The 17,870-nt window shown below is 61.0% G+C and overlaps 1 protein-coding gene across 8 annotated transcripts in view; it reads left to right on the forward strand.

Annotated features, from left to right (window-relative positions):
• Positions 1-17,870, forward strand: part of KCNT1 (potassium sodium-activated channel subfamily T member 1) — a 79,276-nt gene that overhangs the window by 33,353 nt on the left and 28,053 nt on the right. For 3 of the 8 annotated variants that reach the window (XM_024999625.2, XM_024999631.2, XM_024999623.2), the window contains 9 exons: positions 6,394-6,473; positions 7,033-7,132; positions 12,475-12,531; positions 13,874-13,922; positions 14,011-14,070; positions 14,283-14,357; positions 14,425-14,508; positions 15,111-15,205; positions 16,208-16,388. In XM_024999625.2, the coding sequence (XP_024855393.2) occupies positions 6,394-6,473; positions 7,033-7,132; positions 12,475-12,531; positions 13,874-13,922; positions 14,011-14,070; positions 14,283-14,357; positions 14,425-14,508; positions 15,111-15,205; positions 16,208-16,388 (781 nt within the window). Of the gene's footprint in view, positions 1-155; positions 198-1,962; positions 2,862-3,285; positions 3,356-6,393; positions 6,474-7,032; positions 7,133-12,474; positions 12,532-13,873; positions 13,923-14,010; positions 14,071-14,282; positions 14,358-14,424; positions 14,509-15,110; positions 15,206-16,207; positions 16,389-17,870 lie in introns of those variants that run through there. The other 5 variants (XM_059891873.1, XM_059891876.1, XM_059891874.1 and 2 more) reach the window with 3 other exon arrangements.

A 17,870-nucleotide genomic window follows, 5' to 3' on the forward strand; every position in this document is an offset into this window, starting at 1 on the left:
GCGGGCCAGGCCCCACCAGGGGGTGTGCGCATGGGCGTGCCCTGCTCCCCTCGGCCCCTGCCCGAGTCCTCCCTCTGTGTCCGGGAGCCCAGGCTCTCCCATCTGTCCATCCGTCCGCTGTCTGTGTTGATGTGTCCGCTCCATTCCGCCCTCAGGCTTCATGTGGAAGAGTTCAGCCTGGACTCCTCTGTGTCTCAGTAAGTGCTTGGTTCACAGTGTCCTCCTGGCCCCGAGCAGACCCTGGGGGAAGGTGCTTGGGCCATGACTGCCCAGGGGGAGGGTCCGCCGCGCCCAACACCATCTGTCCTGCACCCAGGCCAGAGCAGAGCATGGCCGGGGCTGCTGGACCTTGAGTGGGGCTGAGGCTGGGGGCAGAACGGGGTGTGGCTCTCTGGGAAGGAGCCTGGGAGTGGGAAATGGGGTGTCCAGAGCCAGATACCCCACGGCCCCACAGTGGTGACGACAGCGGGGGATGAGGACCCCGCTATGGTACTGGTGTAGGGTCAGCAGGTGACCGCTGGGGACGCAGGCTTCAGCCCACTGCGGCCACCTGTGCAGATCCAGGACCCCAGGCGCCTGGCCCAGCTGCTCCACCATGAGCCCCTCCAGGCTTTTCCTGACTTCAGTTAGGGCCGCAGAGGACACTTTGAGGTCAGGGGACCCAAGCCCCTCAGCACCCCCGCCGGGCGTATTCCTGGGAAGGAACCCCTCACCTGCTCACGCCCACGGAGTCCAGATTGGCCACCACGTGGGGCCTGACTATTCTTTCGTTAATTAACACCGTTGGCAGTGGCCACCAGCTCTCACTCCGGGCCTCTCCACGGTGCCTTCTGCAGCCTGAGGCTCGGGCATCATTACCCAGGCCAGCCCTGGGCCTCCGTCCCCCAGCCGCGGTGCAATGTGTAACCAGAGAGGGGGACAGTGCCTCTGCTGGCTCCCCGGGGGCGGGTCTCAGGCTGCTGGCAGGGTGAGGGGGGAATGGACAGTTGCAGCCGCCCGAGGGGCTGAGGCTGTGGTCCTCTGCCCCAGAGCTGCATGGTCACCAGCAGATCAAATGTCCCTGGGCCCTCGGAGGCCCAAGGAGGCTTGCCGGGGACCTGACCCAGCCAAGATGCCAGACCAGTACTGGAGAGGCCCAGGACAACACTGTTGCTTTGAGAGGTTGCTGCCCACCCTGCCTGGCAGCTTGGAGCCTTTGCTTTCCTTAGCATCCCAGACCCCAGGAGGGGCAACTGGCAGAGAGGAGGCCTGTGGCCGCAGGCTGGCCTGTGCCCCAGCCTGTGCAGTGAGGGTTGGGGGGGCTACAGCAGAGGCCCGTGTCCCCCCCGACGCCCCCACGGGTGAATCTGCAACGGGGCTGGGTGTGGCGGAGGCAGAACGGTCCCAGTGCCACCGTCAGCTCAAGGGCCCCGCCCCCAAACCAGACTAGCTCAGCTCCTTGCCGATCCAGCCCAGGACCTGGAGCAGAGCAGGCCACGTGTCTGTCCCGCCCGGGCCCCTGGGCGGGTCACAGGTTCTGCTCAGTCTCAGAATAGCTGGCCTCAGAGTTGGTGCTTGGGCCTGGGCTCTGCTCTTCCGTCTTGCCCGCGGGCTCCTCAGCCTCCTGCCTGGAGCTCCCAGGCACCTGCAGACAGCCACCAGCCTGCAGCAGGCCCCTACGAAGGAGACCACCGGACCTCGGCCCCATGTGAGTGCGCGGCTGTCACAGCCAGGCGGGTGGGCCTGCCCGCGGCCATGTGCCTGGTGTCTGGCCACCCTCCCACCAGGGCTGGCCGCCTGGCCCTGCGTTTGCAGTTTCCCGGCACAGGCCATCTGTGCCGGAACTGCCTGCCAGGAATCCCTGGAAGGCCGCTCCCCAGCCTGCCAGTCAGCCCACCAGTCAGCCCCCCGGTCAACTGGGGGGTGCTGCAGTGTCCTCCACCTGCCGCTCCTGGCAGGACCCGTCCGGGTGTGGGGTGGGGTGGGTGGGGTTCGAGCCACTTTGCTGGCACAAGGGGGCCCCCTCCAGTCCATCCAGTGTGGACAAGACCCTGCACGCCAGCCGTGGGCCTGGGCCTGGGCCACTCGAATGCAAGCCGCGTGGGGATGGGCCAGAGCTGACTGCTGGACCCGAAACTCGAGAGCCCTAGGCTCCAGGGGGAGCCCAGAGGCCCATGTCTTTCAACCCTCTGCGTGACGTGAGCCAGCACCCAGCCTGGGTGGGCTTCCGTTTCCATGCGTATGGGCACGAGGCTCGCAGGAGCCCCCTGAGAGGCCCGGGGAGGGGCTGGGGGCATGGCTCTTGAGCTGCCCAGCCTGAGTCCCTGTCCTCACAGTCAGAGAGCTGCTCACTCCGAGCAGGACAGACAGACCAGGGCTGAGGACTGTCCCGGACGGGTGTGGGTTTGGCCTGGGGCTCGTGGCCTAACCCCGGGGGTGCCCCAGGGCCCTTCTGAGGCCAGGGTCCCGGAAGCCTCAGGGCCCCATGACTAGGCCTGCCCAGAGCTTGACACCTTCCTCCGCCCTGGGCTAAGCAGCAGTGGCCCCTCTGCTGTGCCCAGCCCTCCCCGCTGGCCGCCCACTGAAGGATTGAGTGGCTGAACAGGAGCAGGCGTGTAGGGGGTGGACACCTCGTCTGCCCCTGCCCAGGGCTCTTGAGCTTGTTAGCAGGGCCGTCGCCATGTGAGCTCTTGGTGGTGTCCCAGCTCCTGGCCCCCGCCCAGCCCTCCCCTGCTCCTCAGAGCAGCATCCCACGGGCTTGGCAGCCAGCTCCACCATGGGGCCACCAAGAAGCCTCGAGCCACAGCTGGTGGGCATCCACCACGTGCCACCTGCGGCCACACACGTGGGCTTACAGCACAGCGCCATCTTCTCTGGGTGACGTAAGTGATGGGTATCGGCCAGAGTCGGACTCAGTAAAACCACCCCTGATTGCTGGCACCACTGAGAGAGGGTGGCAGGGCAGGGCCAAGGGCGGGTATTCTCTCTCACTTAATCCTCCTCTGAAAACCAACAATTAGCTTGATTTTGGGGCTTCCCTGGTGGCTCAGATGGTAAAGAATCTGCCTGTAATGCAGGAGACCTAGGTTCAGTCCTTGGGTGGGGAAGATCCCCTGGAGGAGGGCATGGCAACCCACTCCAGTATTCTTGCCTAGAGAATCCCATGGACAGAGGAGCCTGGCGGGCTACAGTCCATGGGGTCACAAAGAGTGGGACATGACTGAGTGACTAAGCACAGCACAGCAGAGCCTGACTCTTCAAGGGAGAACCCGAGGTACAGAGGAGATTGTTTTGATTTCTCCACAGATGCAGCAGTGCTGCCAGGCACCCTCAGGATGCCTGGGGCAGGCGGTTGCTGTCACTGCCTGTTCCCCAGGTGAGGCAGCTGAGGCTCAGACAGGTGGGGCCAGGCAGGTGAGGAGCAGGGCTCTGTCGGACCAGATGGTCCATGCCCCCCTGGTGGCCATTTCTTTCAGGAGCCTTGCTGAGCCAAGAGCACACCCTCAGCTGAATTACACCCACCGCCTTAAACTTTAGGTTAAAGGGAAAGCTTGCAACTTGCATTCTGTGGTGGGAGAAGTGGGCAGCCACAGCTCGTGGAGGCAACATACTTCCCTGGCAGTCCAGTGGCTAAGATGCATGCTTCTAGTGTAGAGGGCACAGGTTTGATCCCTGCTCAGGGAAGATCCCCCATGCCACACGGTGCAGCCAAAAAAAGAAAAAAAAAGTGGAGGCGGCTCTGTGGATTTCCCCAGCACCCAGGCTCAACTTCCCAGGCCAGACCTGTCTGGGTGTCCATAGCTGCCTGGGCGTGGGGACTGACAGGTGATGTGGGTTTCTTGTCCACATCAGTTACTAGGAGCAATTCCTAGGCCACTAATTACTAGGAGTAACTGGTCCCAGGTCAGCCATCCTGACCCCTGGATCTGGGCAGGGACTTTCAGGGGAGGGGTGCCCAAGTGGAGGGCACGAGGGGTGGGGACCCCTCCTTGAGGCTTCGCTGTGCAGGCAGGAGAGTGAGGGGGCATGTGGTCCCTCGGAACATGTGGGCACCACTCAGGGGTGGCTGCCCCTGACCTGACCCCGGCCCAGCTCGGGTTGTCTGAGCCCCTCCTTCACAGAGAAGGCTTTTGACCAGCTCCCCCCAGGGACCCTAGGGAGCTCCACTGACCTGGCCCCAGGCAGCACCTACAGAGGGGGCTGGGGTTCAGGTCTAGTGGGGTACACTGGGGTGCAGTGGGGTGTGCAGAGATGTACTGGAGTACAGTGTACAGCGAGGCGTGCAGAGGTGCAGTGCAGTGTGCTGGGGCGCACTGGGCGTACTAGGGGGCCATGTACAGTGGGTTGTGCTGGGGTGTAGTCTACACTGGGGAACACAGGGTACAGTGGTATGCTCAGGGATATACTAGGACCCATGCGGGCTTCCCCGGTGGCTCAGATGGTAAAGAATCTGCCGGCAATGCAGGAGACCCAGGTTTGATCCCTGGGTCAGGACGATCCCCTGGAGGAGGGCGTGGCAACCCACTCCAGTATTCTTGCCTGGAGAATCCCTCGGACAGAGGAGCCTGGTGGGCTATGGTCCATGGGGTTGGAAAGAGTCGGATACAACTGAGTGACTCACATTCATGAGGAGTACTCTGGGCTGTGATGTACAGTGAGAGTGCTTGGGTACGGCGGACAGTGGGGTACACAGAGGGGTGCTGGGGTGCAGTGGAGTGTGCCGGGGTGGGGTGTATCATCGGGCGCACTGGCGGTATGGGCCCATCCCCTCTCACGGAGGGCTAACAGAAATGTGCCGGGGTGCACAGTGTGCAGCGGGTGCTCTGGGCTTGGACCCTGCTCTGCGGGAGGCCTGTCCTGCTGCCCCGCTGACCACACTGCATCCGGACCTGAGGGTGGGGGGCCCACACCACCGTCACTCTCCCTGGGCCCTGAGCCCTGTGACCAGGGGCGGCCGCTGTGGTCAGGCCGGGGCCCCCCACTCTGCAAAGATCAGGAAGGTGCTGGGGTTCTGCCCACGGCCTCTCCCTCGGGTCCATCACCTGGGCAGGTGCAGACGGCTGCTGCCGGCACGTTAGGTCTGTTTCACATGCTTTGGGTCGAACAGGCTTTGGGGAGCGATGAATATTTTAAACACTTCTCGAAGATGATGGGGTCACCAGCCCCTGGCAGAGCGGTGTCACAAAACTTTCAAGGTGACAGCGGCATTAATTTCTGCGTTGATCAGAGCTGGAGCCTGGTCAGAGGGGGAGGATGTTCAGAGCCTCCGCTCTGAATGGGGGCGGGGATGGGGAGCAGGGACTGGGGCCAGCGTGCGCCTCACCTCTGACTGGACCACTGTCGTGCCTCCCAGCTGCTCCACCGCCACCTCCTCCATGCAGCCCTCCAGGATTCCTTGGGCTGCACAACTCTGCCTTCAGGGTGCTGGATGTCCCTGCCTCCTCTCTCTGTGTGTGTCATGACCATCACACAGAGCCGTGGGTGAGCCGCTGCCTCACCTGAACGGCCTTGTCCCACCTCCACAACATCTCCGGGGGTGGCTTAGCTCGCCTGGGTAACTTGGACCAGGCCTTTCAGGCCCAAAGCCTCACCCCAAATCCCAGGCTACCAGTGCCTCTGTCTGGTCAGGGGTCGGGGAATGGCGATGATGCCCGCGGGCCACTCTGGGGTCCTGAGACCAGCCTCCATTGCGGCTGAGGCAGCCTGGAATGGAGGCCGTGTGGGGGCCAGCAGGTGCCAGCCCAGAGCAAGGCAGTCCCAGCCCCAGACCCACTTCCGGGAGGAAGGCAATGCTAGACCCTTCCTGCGCAAGAACCTGGCAGCAGGGCCGTGGCTGTCCTGCCTGCTGCCAACACCAGAGTTCTCCCTGTGGTGGAACATGACACCCTGGCAGGCCACAGCGGGCCTGCGCCTAAGGTGTGGGCAGCGGCCCGTCCTCCCAAGCCCCACCTGCCTCCTCATTCAGCAGGCTGCTCCTGCCAGTCTGTGCGGTCTGTTCCCCGGAGGCTGGGCACCCACCCAGGGGCTCAGGGTGTCTGAGGATTGTGTGGGGCAACAGCCACGGCTGGAGGGGCCCCACTGCCAGCCCTGACCATCCCACAGGCTACAGCAGGCTTCGAGGCACAAGCCACCAGGGGCCCCCAGAAAAGCACCTGGCCGTCATCTTCTGGAACATTCTGTGCAAAGCATATGGTGTGTTTTGAGCCAAGGGCTGGCCACTCAGGCCACCTATAGTCCTGGCAGCTGCCATGATGGCCCAGGCTGGGGGCCATGAGTGTGCGCATCTGCAGGGCCTGGAGGGCCCCAGGCACTGGGAGGGAGGCAGCCAGCCAGCAGATCTGCTGGGGGCACGTGGGGATGTGGGGCTTTGGGCTGGAGCCCCCAGCCCCAAGCCCACGCCTTCCTACCCCCCAGGGTCCAGGTGGAGTTCTACGTCAACGAGAACACCTTCAAGGAGAGGCTTAAGCTGTTCTTCATCAAAAACCAAAGATCCAGTGAGTGGGGTCTGTAGAGGGGCAGGGCAGAGGGGCTCTGTTGGAGCGGGCGGGGCGATGGGCGTGCTCCTTGTCTCAGCTCCTTGCCACCTTCCAGGGTGGGAGATGCTGGGACCCTGGGGGGGTGCGCCCCTCCCGGAGGCAGGGCTAGCCACGGCCACCAAGGCCACCAGCTCAGCCCCCGCTCCCTGGCACCACTGTGTGGCCCTCTCCTTTGCCCTGTGGGCTCCCTCCACCTGCCTTCCCAGCAGGAACCTGGCCACCTGGGATGCAGGATGGGGTGCAGAGGCGGTGCTTGTGGGTCTGGTCCATCAATCTGTAGGTTCCTCCCCCAAGATCCAGGCCCGCCCCCAGGGCCAGCAGCTCAGGGACACTCTGCTCCTCGTCCATGAGGTGGGAGGGCATGGGGCCTCTCGGAGGCCGGCCTGGCAGAGCCCCCCCAACGCAGAGCCACCTGGTCAGTGTTGGTCAGGACAGCCGGGTACAGCGGCCCAGGTGCAGCGTCCCAGCCGCTCCAGGAGCCCTGACCACTGCCTCCCCCACCCACCCCCACCCACAGGCCTGCGGATCCGGCTGTTCAACTTCTCCCTGAAGCTGCTGACCTGCCTGCTGTACATTGTCCGCGTCCTGCTGGACGACCCAGCCCTGGGGATCGGATGGTGGGTGACCTGTGGGCCAGGGGCTGGGCCTTCCTGGTGCTGTGACAGAGGCTGATGGGGTTTGCACAGGGGTCTGTGTGTGGGACACCCCCCCCAACAGAGCCGTGGCTGGGACACAGCCCTCAGGCTGGCACTGACACTGGGTGTCCTTGCTGTGGACGGTGGCTGCACTTGCAGCTGCACCTGGACGGAACTCTCCCAGAGGGTCTGGGATGCCCCCTCCCTGCCTGCCCAGTGGCGCCCGGGGGTCTCGGTGAGGGACTCTGGCTCCCCCAGCTCCTCCTGGGTGGGTGGGGGTAGCAGGCCTCAGTGGGGAGAGGAGGTGAGCCCCTTTCTCTGGAATCCCCTGGTTCCCCTGCCTCTCCCAGCCCTGGGGCCTCTCCCTTATTTACATGGAACACCTGCTGCGGGGCTTCCCAGAAAGGCCATGGGCACAGTGCCCGCGCCTCCTGAGCGGATGCCCAAGAGCCCACAGCTGGACGAGGTACTTCCTGCCTCGTGTTGTCCAGAGGGCCCCGCGCTCCTGCTCGCGCTGCTGGTGGGAAGCAGTTTTCTGCCCTGGAAGCTGGTGGGGCTGGCTCTCTGTGCCCATGTCTGTCACGTCTCAGGGACGCCTGGCGTGATGCCTTCTCAGCACCACGTTGGTCCTGGTGGACACTGAGCTGGGGGCATGCAGGGCTGGGCTCATCTGCAACTGGGTCCCCATCTGCCCTGGGAGCCTCTCTTGACTCCTTCATACCCAGATTGGGGTTCCAGAAGGTTCTGGAGTGGTCCTCTCTCCTGTTTCTCCTCTTTCTGGGGGTTTCCTCAGCTTCCTCTCCAGCCCTCTAGCTGAGGTTTTCACTTCTGCTCCCGTATTTTGTGATTTCCAAGAACTCTTCATCTTCAGGCGTCAGCCCCACTGCAGGTGTCCTGCCGTCGGCATCTCTGGGGTTTGTCCAAAACCCTTTCCTTTCTTATATGTTTCTCTTCTGCTCAGTCTCTGGGCTTGTGGGCAGGGGACTTCCTCAAATGTCCCGCCACTCACACTAAGGGTGGGCGTCCAGAGGCCAAGGGCCCAGCAGTCAGGATGTGTCCTTCACTTGTCGCCCCAGCTCCTCAGAGCAGATCCTTCCCCTCCTCACTGGAGGATAGGGCCTGGCCACTGGGCTCCTGCTGGCTGAGTTGGGAAGGAGGCAGAGGTGAAAGGTCGCTGTGCAAGCGTGCATCTTCCCCACCCCCACGTGCAGTGGGGCGGGTCGCCAGGCCAGACTCCTTCACCTGCTCCTGAGAACAGACCTCGTCTTCATCCTGAGTGTGGGAGGGCAGGTCGCACTGTGGTGGTTTGAGAAGGGCTCTAACTGACTTTGAGAGCACTCTTCTGTGTTCATCTCACCTTCTCCCACCTCCAGAGACATCGAGGCACCTGGCTTTACATCCCCAGGGAGACCAGGTCTGTTGTATTCATTGCACAGCACCTGGCACGTGGTGGGTGGGTGGGAGAGCAAATGGATGGATGGGGGCTGGGAGAGGCATGGGTAGAGTGGATGGATGGGGAGGGGGTGGATGGATGATGGTGGATGGATGGGTGGTGGAGGGTGGATGGATGGAAGATGGACGGACGGATGGGTGGGGAGGGGGTGGACTGATGATGGTGGATGGATGGAGGCTGGATGGATGAGTGGATAGAAGGATGGATGGTGGGTGATGTAAGGACACTGGATGTGGATGGACGGGTCAGATGGATAGGATAGATGGGTGGGTAGGTGGTGGATGAATGGAAGGGTGGCTCATGACTCCTATAGGTATTAAGTTTGCAACAACAGGCTCAGCTGCAGGAGGAAGTGGGCCAATTGAGAAAAAAGGAGGGAGCCACCTGCCACCATGGGACTCCCTGAGAGTCAGGTCCCACAGCTCGGCGACCCTGGCTTCAGCTGTAATCTGGGGTGGAACTAGCATGGCAGCCAGGCCCCTGCCCCCTTCCCAGTGGAGGGCGTCCCGGTGGCTTGGGGAAGCTCCTTCTCAGGAGTGACTTGGGGAACCTGCTTCTTAGAGTCAGCACACTGAGCAGGAGCATGCTTTTCTCTCCGTGTCGCACACACACTGTCCAGCCTCGTTTCGGCAGCTCTGGCCTCCAGGAGGCCCTGAGGGCTCCAGGTCCATCTCTGGCCGCGCACAGCCCTTCCCCTGCCGGCAGCCCAGGTGGAGCCCCCAGCCCCCTCCCGGGCTCCCCGCTGGTGTTCGCCTACCCGGCTGGCCCCTCCCCCTGCCCCTCCCCCCTCCTCCTCAGAGACCCGCCCCCTCAGAGACCTCCTTTTCAGAGACCCACCCCCTCAGAGACCCACCCCCTCAGAGACCCACACCCTCAGAGACCCATACCCTCAGAGACCCATACCCTCAGAGGCCCACCCCCTCAGAGACCTCCTTTTCAGAGACCCACACCCTCAGAGGCCCACCCCCTCAGAGACCCACCCCCTCAGAGACCCACACCCTCAGAGGCCCACCCCCTCAGAGACCTCCTTTTCAGAGACCCACACCCTCAGAGGCCCACCCCCTCAGAGACCTCCTTTTCAGAGACCCACACCCTCAGAGACCCGCCCCCTCAGAGACCCGCCCCCTCAGAGACCCACACCCTCAGAGGCCCACCCCCTCAGAGACCCTCCCCCTCAGAGACCTCCTCCTCAGAGACGCGCCCCCTCAGAGACCCTCCTCCTCAGTTCAGTTCAGTTCAGCCTCTCAGACTGACTCTTCAGGACACCCTCCTGTACTGCAGCACGCCAGGCCTCCCTGTCCATTGCCAACTCCCAGAGTTTACTCAAACTTATGTTCATTGAGTCAGTGATGCCATCCAACCACCTCATCCTTTGTCGTCCCCTTCTCCTCCTGCCTTCAGTCTTTCCCAGCATCAGGGTCTTTTCTAATCAGTCAGTTCTTCGAATGAGGTGGCCGAAGTATTAGAGTTTCAGCTTCAGCATCAGTCCTTCCAATGAATATTCAGGACTGATTTCCTTTAGGATGGACTGGTTGGCTCTCCTTGCAGTCCAAGGGACTCTCAAGAGTCTTCTCCAGCACCACAGTTCAAAAGCATCAATTCTCTGGCGCTCAGCCTTCTTTGTATTTCAACTCTCACATCCATACATGACTACTGGAAAAACCATAGCTTTGACCAGATGGATTTTTGTTGGCACAGTAATGTCTCTGCTTTTTAATATGCCGTCTAGGTTGATCATAACTTTTCTTCCAAGGAGCAAGCGTCTTTTAATTTCATGGCTGCAGTCACCATCTGCAGTGATTTTGGAGCCCCCAAAATTAAAGTCTGACACTGTTTCCACTGTTTCCCCATCTATTTGCCATGAAGTGATGGGACCGGATGCCATGATCTTAGTTTTCTGAATGTTGAGTTTTAAGCCAACTTTTTTACTTTCCTATTTCACTTTCATTAATAGACTTTTCAGTTCACTTTCTGCCGTAAGGATGGTGTCATCTGCATATCTGAAGTTATTGATGTTTCTCCCAGCGATCTTGATTCCAGCTTGTGCTTCATCCAGCCCAGCATTTCTCATGATGTACTCTGCATATAAGTTAAATAAACAGGGTGACAATACATAGCCTTGACATACTCCTTTCCCTATATGGAACCAGGCTGTTGTTCCATGTCCAGTTCTAACTATTGCTTCCTGACCTGCATACAGGTTTCTCAAGAGGCAGGTCAATTGGTCAGGTATTCCCATCTCTTTCAGAATTTTCCAGAGTTTGTTGGGATCCACACAGTCAAAGGCTTTGGCATAGCCAATAAAGCAGAAGTAGATGTTTTCCTGGAATTCTCTCGCTTTTTCAACGATCCAGTGGATGTTGGCAATTTGATCTCTGGTTCTTCTGCCTTTTCTAAATCCAGCTTGAACACCTGGAAGTTCATGGTTCACGTACTGTTGAAGCCTGGCTTGGAGAATTTTGAGCATTACTTTGCTAGCATGTGAGATGAGTGCAATTGTGCGGTAGTTTGAACATCCTTTGGCATTGCCTTTCTTTGCGATTGGAATGAAAACTGACCTTTTCCAGTCCTGTGGCCTCTGCTGTTTTCCAAATTTGCTGACATATTGAGTGCAGCACTTTCACAGCATCATCTTTCAGGATTTGAAATAGCTCAACTAGAATTCCATCATCTCCACTAGCTTTGTTTGTAGTGATGTTCCTAAGGCCCACTTGACTTCTCATTCTGATATCTGGCTCTAGGTGAGTGATCACACCATCATGATTATCTGGGTCATGAAGATCTTTTTTGTACAGTTCTTCTGTGTATTCTTGCCACCTCTTCTTAATATCTTCTGCTTCTGTTAAGTCCATACCATTTCTGTCCTTTATTGAGCCCATCTTTGCATGAAATCTTCCCTTGCTGTTGCTGCTGCTGCTAAGTCGCTTCAGTCGTGTCTGACTCTGTGCGACCCCATAGACGGCAGCCCACCAGGCTCCCCCATCCCTGGGATTTTCCAGGCAAGAATACTGGAGTGGGTTGCCATTTCCTTCTCCAATGCATGAAAGTGAAAAGTCAAACTGAAGTTGCTCAGTCGTGTCTGACTCCTAGCGACCTCATGGACTGCAGCCCACCAGGCTCCTCTGTCCATGGGATTTTCCAGGCAAGAGTACTGGAGTGGGTGCCATTGCCTTCTGCGAAATGTTCCCTTGGTATCTCTGATTTTCTTGAAGAGATCTCTAGTCTTTCCCATTCTATTGTTTTCTTCTGTTTCTTTGCATTGATCACTGAAAAAGGCTTTCTTATCTCTCCTTTTTGTTTTTGGAACTCTGCATCAAATGGGTATATCTTTCCTTTTCTCCTTTGCCTTTCACGTCTCTTCTTAGCTATTTGTAAGGCCTCTCCAGACAACCATTTTGCCTTTTTGCATTTCTTTCCCTTGGGGATGGTCTTGATCCCTGCCCTCCTCCTCAGAGAGCCTCCTCCTCAGATACCCTCCCCCTTCCCCTCCCCCTGCTCCTCCTCCTCAGAGACCCTCCCCCGCCCCATGCCCCTCCTCCTCGAAGACCCTCCTCCCCAGAGACTCTCCCCCTCAGAGACCCTCCTCCCAAGAGACCCTCCCCCTGCCCCTCCTCAGAGACCCCTCCCCTGCCCCTCCTCCTCAGAGACCCCCCTCCTCAGAGACCCTCCATACAGCCTCTGCGGAGTGGGAGCAGGCTTCCTCGTCCCTGAGTGTTAGAATTCAGATGCCCATCTGAGATGTGGGGCCTGGCCCTAGGTTGGGGAGAGTGCCCCCCAACACGCCCTGAGCCCGTGGCAGTCCTGGAAGGGTCCAGTCCCTTCGGGGGCGGTGCTGGGAGGGGCTGCGGCGGCCAGCTCTATCTCTCCACAGCTGGGGCTGCCCGAAGCAGAATTACACCTTCAATGAGTCGTCCTCCGAGATCAACTGGTGAGTGTGCCTCCCAGCTCCCACTCAGAGGTCCGGGGCAGGGTGGGGTGGCCAGAGAGTGACACTGCCTGGGCCCGCAGGACAGATGCCCAGTCACAGCCAGAGAGCCTCCTGGGATCCACAGGACCTGGCTGAGCAGGAACAACTCTGGGGTGGCCCCGCAGGGTACAGCCCCTGAAACCCTGGGAGCAACCTAAGGGTGGCAGCAGGTGTCACCAGGAGCCGGCTTGGCCCAGCGCCCTTCTGTGATGTTCTCCAGCCCCAGGGGCCCTGGGGGAGAGGAGACAGACAGGGGGGACCTGCCAGAGGGTCGGCCGCTGCCTCTGCAATTCATGAGCCTTTGGCCAAAGAGAGCAGGTGCTGCAGTCAGGCAGTGAGAAGTGACCCCAGAGCAGCAGAGGCGCCTGGGCCAGAGGCTAGGATGAGCTCCAGGACCTTGGCCGCCTCCCTGATGGAGGCTTCTCCCTTCCAGCCTCCCCAAACCCACAGCCCTGCTCTCAGCCTTACTTCCCTCACCCACACCCCTCCCCTGGCACCCCGGCCCAGCCTTGCAGGTCAGTCCTGGCCCTCCACAGCAGCAGGATGCATCTGCCAGGCCCCGGCCACTGTTCCCAGCCCGGTCACCTGTCCCTGGGAGGCAAGAGGGTTAGGATCGCAGGGACACGTAGGGACACGCCAGCCCCTCCCTTCACACCTGGCCCTGGAAGCCCTCCCTTTCTGGCCCAGTGGGGGCAGGACAGCTTCTGAGCCCAGCCCAACTCCCGCCCAAAGGAAGGCCTGGGCATTTCAGTCTCTGTCCCTCGGTGGAGAAAGTGATTACCCGACACCCCGGCTGCAGCAGGGGCCCCCGAGGGTCAGGCCTTGGCCATCTGGGCCTGGGGAGGTTGGGCAGGGTCAGCGCGGAGCTCGGCCATCTGGCCCCTCCTGCTGGTCTCACCCCAACCTTTGTCCAGAGGCTGCGTCTGGGCAGGGACGCCCCCTCCCCCATGTCACTCTCCTCAAGGGAGCTACGTGGGTTATAGTCAAGCAAGGATCTGAGGCCAGGAAACCCAAGAGCATGGACGACCAGCACAGCCCCCGTGCAGAGGCACAGGAACCTGACGAGAAACAGTGGCCACCTGGGGCTGCCAGGCCTGTCCCCAGAGCAGCCTTGCTCAGCCCCTGGTCTCACAGGCCCCTCCCCAAGGCCTCCTTTCTGGAGGAAGCCCCCCTCCTCTCCTGCTCTCAGCCCCTCGAGGGCAAGGCTGCCGCCCACTGTCCAGCTTAAGGAACAGCCTGGGATCGGCAGAGGCCCATATGGCTGGGGACTCCCAGCCTGGCGCTCACCTCCCTCTCTCCCCAGGGCCCCCATCCTGTGGGTGGAGAGGAAGGTGGCTCTGTGGGCCATTCAGGTGAGTGGGGCGCGGTGGGGCATGGCTCTGGGTGGGCCCTGCTGCCTCCCTGGCCCTGCTCAGAGGCTCCGTTCCCACCCTACCCCAGGTCATCGTGGCCATCATCAGCTTCCTGGAGACCATGCTTCTCATTTACCTCAGCTACAAAGTGAGTGCCCCAGGCCTGGCCCTGCCCCGGAGGGCCCCACCACTGACACCCTCTGCCAGCCCCCTCCCCTAGCCCCTTGCACCCCTTCCCTCAGCCCTCGGTCTCATCCCCTGACCTCCCACTGGCTCAGTTTGTCTGTCTCCTCAGCCCCCGCCCCACCCGGTGCCCCCTCCCCTCCACCCGCTCTGAAGCCCACCCCCTTGGCTCCCCAGGGCAACATCTGGGAGCAGATCTTCCGCGTGTCCTTCATCCTGGAGATGATCAACACGCTGCCCTTCATCATCACGGTGGGTGAGCCGCTGGCCGAGGCAGGGGCCGCCGAGACCCCTGCCCCCTGACCCGTCTCCTCCGCAGATATTCTGGCCGCCGCTGCGGAACCTGTTCATCCCCGTGTTTCTGAACTGCTGGCTGGCCAAGCACGCCCTGGAGAACATGATCGTAAGCCATCCCCTGCCCCCCACCCCCACCACTGCCTCACCTCTGTGAGGTTCCCCAGGACCCCAGGGCAACCACTTGCCATGCCCTGGTCCTGGCCCAGGGGAGCTGGCCCACTCCCTTGGTGCCCAGGCCGGTGGCCGGCAGACACATGTGCCTGTCACCATGAGATGCCCTCACACCTCCTTCCTGGCCGGCCGGAGCCTCATCCCTGATGCCCCGGGGACAGTCACCCAGGCCTGTCCCTGACCCCGGAATCATGGCTAGGGGAGGAAGCGGGTGAACACGCACGTGAGAGGGGGTAGGCCCCAAGACCCAGGGTCACGGGCAGCCCTGTGCTGCGCAAGGACCGTTTCCACCCGGGGCGCCCCCCGCCACACACCCACCGGCCCAGGCCTTGGCTCACCCCCATCCCAGCTGCAAAGGGAGGGCTCGGGGCTGAGGTCATGGCCTCTGGCCTATACATGGCGGGGAGCGAGAGAGCTGAGGTCAGGTGGAGTCCTTCCCCTGCTCGCTCACCTGTGTGTGTCCGGGGCGGCGGGAAGGGCCCTGGGCTCCGTTCCACCCAGGCTAAGCTGCTGATGACACCGTGTCCCGTCCCACAGAACGACTTCCACCGTGCCATCCTGCGCTCGCAGTCGGCCATGTTCAATCAGGTCCTCATCCTCTTCTGCACCTTGCTGTGCCTGGTCTTCACAGGGTGAGTCCCTGCCGGCGGCCACCCGCCCATCCCAGGTAGAGCCGGGCCCTCGCATCCAACAGGCCAGGCGGGCCTCAGGGTGGCGGGAGGCAGCCCGACTGGGACAGAGGGCCAGGAGGCAGCTCAGGGCCCACGTTCCAGACCAGAGCTGCCCAAGTCCAGCTCCTCCGGGGTCCAGGACACAGCGTGGGGAGGGGCACTGGCTCTCGGCCGGGTGGGGACCCTGGGCTCAAGGCCCAGCTGAGAATAAGGTCTGGGAGTCACCAGAGTGAGAGGTGGGGGGCCTGAAGGGGAGACCCCGTCCCCCTGCATGCCTGCCCCAGGCCAGGACAGGGGAGGCCCCAAGGCCATGTGCCTCCTACCCTCCCTCCCCCCCACGAAAAAAAAACACACAGACTTGAGTGGAGCAGGCTGGGGTGTCTGCAGGGTGGGAAACTGCAGGGTGATTCAGCCCGCCCCCGCCCCAGCCAGAGCGTCTACTCTGGGGAGGGCCCCTGCATGCTGCCCCGTGTGTGCACTGTGGGCCCCCCAGGCCCTGCCAGCAGCACCTCCCAGCCTGGGGACAGGACGTGGGGCCACAGGAGTAGCAAGGAGGACTCTCCAGCTCTGTGCTGGGCAGGGGGCTGCGTGTGCCCCATGCCGTCTGACCCCTGGGTGAGGATGAGCCTCTGAGGTGGGTGGCAGGTGGGGCTCACAGCCTGGGTGGCCACACCCGCACCCTCGGATCTCAAGCTCACACTGAGCCCACGCAGTGCTATGTCCACGCTCGTGGCCAATTTTCCAAGGGCCTCAAAGGAGCCTCGGGGCCAGAAAGGAAGGTCAGGTAGGAGGGACGTGCTGGGTATGCCAGCTCTGTAGGCCGGGGTCGGGAAGCGCCCGGCTGGACTCAGGCCCAGGCTGGGGGCTGTGTGGGTGACGAATGACAAGGAGCCGCAGGCAGGCAGAGCCTCACTCTGGGAGCCGGGTGGCCGAGGCCCCACCGCCGCCCCTCCCCGGCTCTAGGACCTGCGGCATCCAGCACCTGGAGCGCGCGGGCGACAACCTGTCCCTCCTGACATCCTTCTACTTCTGCATCGTCACCTTCTCCACCGTGGGCTATGGGGACGTGACGCCCAAGATCTGGCCGTCCCAGCTGCTGGTGGTCATCATGATCTGTGTGGCCCTGGTGGTGCTCCCGCTGCAGGTGAGCCCTGCCCAGGAGCAGAGCCGACGAGGGCGGGGGACGTGGCTTCCTGGTGGGGTCTGTAATCAGTGAGGCTGCTGCGTCAGGACAGGGTGGGGAGTGGCACTCTCAGACGGCTCCCCAGGACCTTTGCCGAGTGCAGAGCGGGAGGGGCTGCCAGGGTCTCCCGCAGGCTGGGGATCAGGAGTCCTCAGCCGGTGCAGCAGCAGCTGCTTCCTCTCACTTGTCACCAAGGCCGATCTGCCAGCTTAGCACAATGGGGACAGTGCAGGATTCCACCTGTGTTTAGCTCAGGACCCCAGCCCCAGCTGACACCCTCCCTTCCCCACTTGCCCCAATCCAGAGCACAGTGTACCTGCCAGGAAAGCCAGTGTCGCCCTCTATCAGTGATGAAAAAGGATGGTCCCGGTTACCATCCGGCATTCTTCTGTTTTTAATTTACTATTTCTTTCTTTGCACCGGGTCTTAGCTGCAGCACGTGGGCTCTTCAGTCTTCACTGTGACATGCAGATCTTCAGTTGTGGCATGCGGGATCTAGTTCCCTGACCAGGGATCAAACCCAGGCCCCCTGCACTGGGAGCTTGGAGTCCTAGCCACTGGGTCATCAGGGAAGCCCTGTCCTTCATTCTTCCTTATACCACATTCACAGTTAGTGTCCCTAGAGGTGATGACAGTGAGAACAACGCCCACCAGTAAATGTCCCTCCCAGAATAACAGTGACAACAGCTGACAACACCCTCCCCACTCGGGGCTGAGTTGTTGCGCGGTGCTTCCTGTAGCTGTTAGAACAAAGCACCCCACAAATGAAGGGTGGGGCTTGAACCAGAGGAATCTAATCTCTTGTGGGCTTCTCCAGTGGCTCAGTGGTCAAGAATCCCCCTGCAATGCAGGAGACCCCAGTTCGATTCCTGGGTTGGGAGAAGGGAAAAGCTACCCACTCCAGTATTCTGGCCTGGAGAATTCCATGGATTTATAGTCCATGGGATCGCAGAGAGTTGGACACGACTGAGTAACTTTCACTTCACTAATTCTGTCTGATCTCATCTTAATGCATTACCTCTGCAAAGACCCTATTTCCACATAAGGTCACATTCGGAGGTTCTGGGTGGACAGGATTTCAGGGGTCATTGTTGGATCCTCTACAACTAGGCCACTTGCCCCTCGCTGCAGCCCTGGGAGGCAGGCCCTGTCGGGCCATTTTGCAGATGAGCTGCGCACCTGTGCCATGTGGGGCTGAAAGGTTGTTGTCAAATCACGCGAAGACACTGGGATTCTTGGCCCCCGGAGGAGAAGAATTCAATCCGGGGCCAGAGACGAGGCTTGATCGCTCAGAGCTTTTGTGTAATAAAGTTTTATTAAAGTATAAAGGAGATAGAGAAAGCTTCTGACATAGGCATCAGAAGGGGGCAGAAAGAATACCCGCTTGCTAGTGTTAACAATGAAGTTATATAATCCAAAGAATGTCTGGAGGTTGTAAAGACC

This window comes from Bos taurus, chromosome 11, assembly GCF_002263795.3.
Source record: "Bos taurus isolate L1 Dominette 01449 registration number 42190680 breed Hereford chromosome 11, ARS-UCD2.0, whole genome shotgun sequence".
Lineage (NCBI taxonomy): Eukaryota > Metazoa > Chordata > Mammalia > Artiodactyla > Bovidae > Bos > Bos taurus.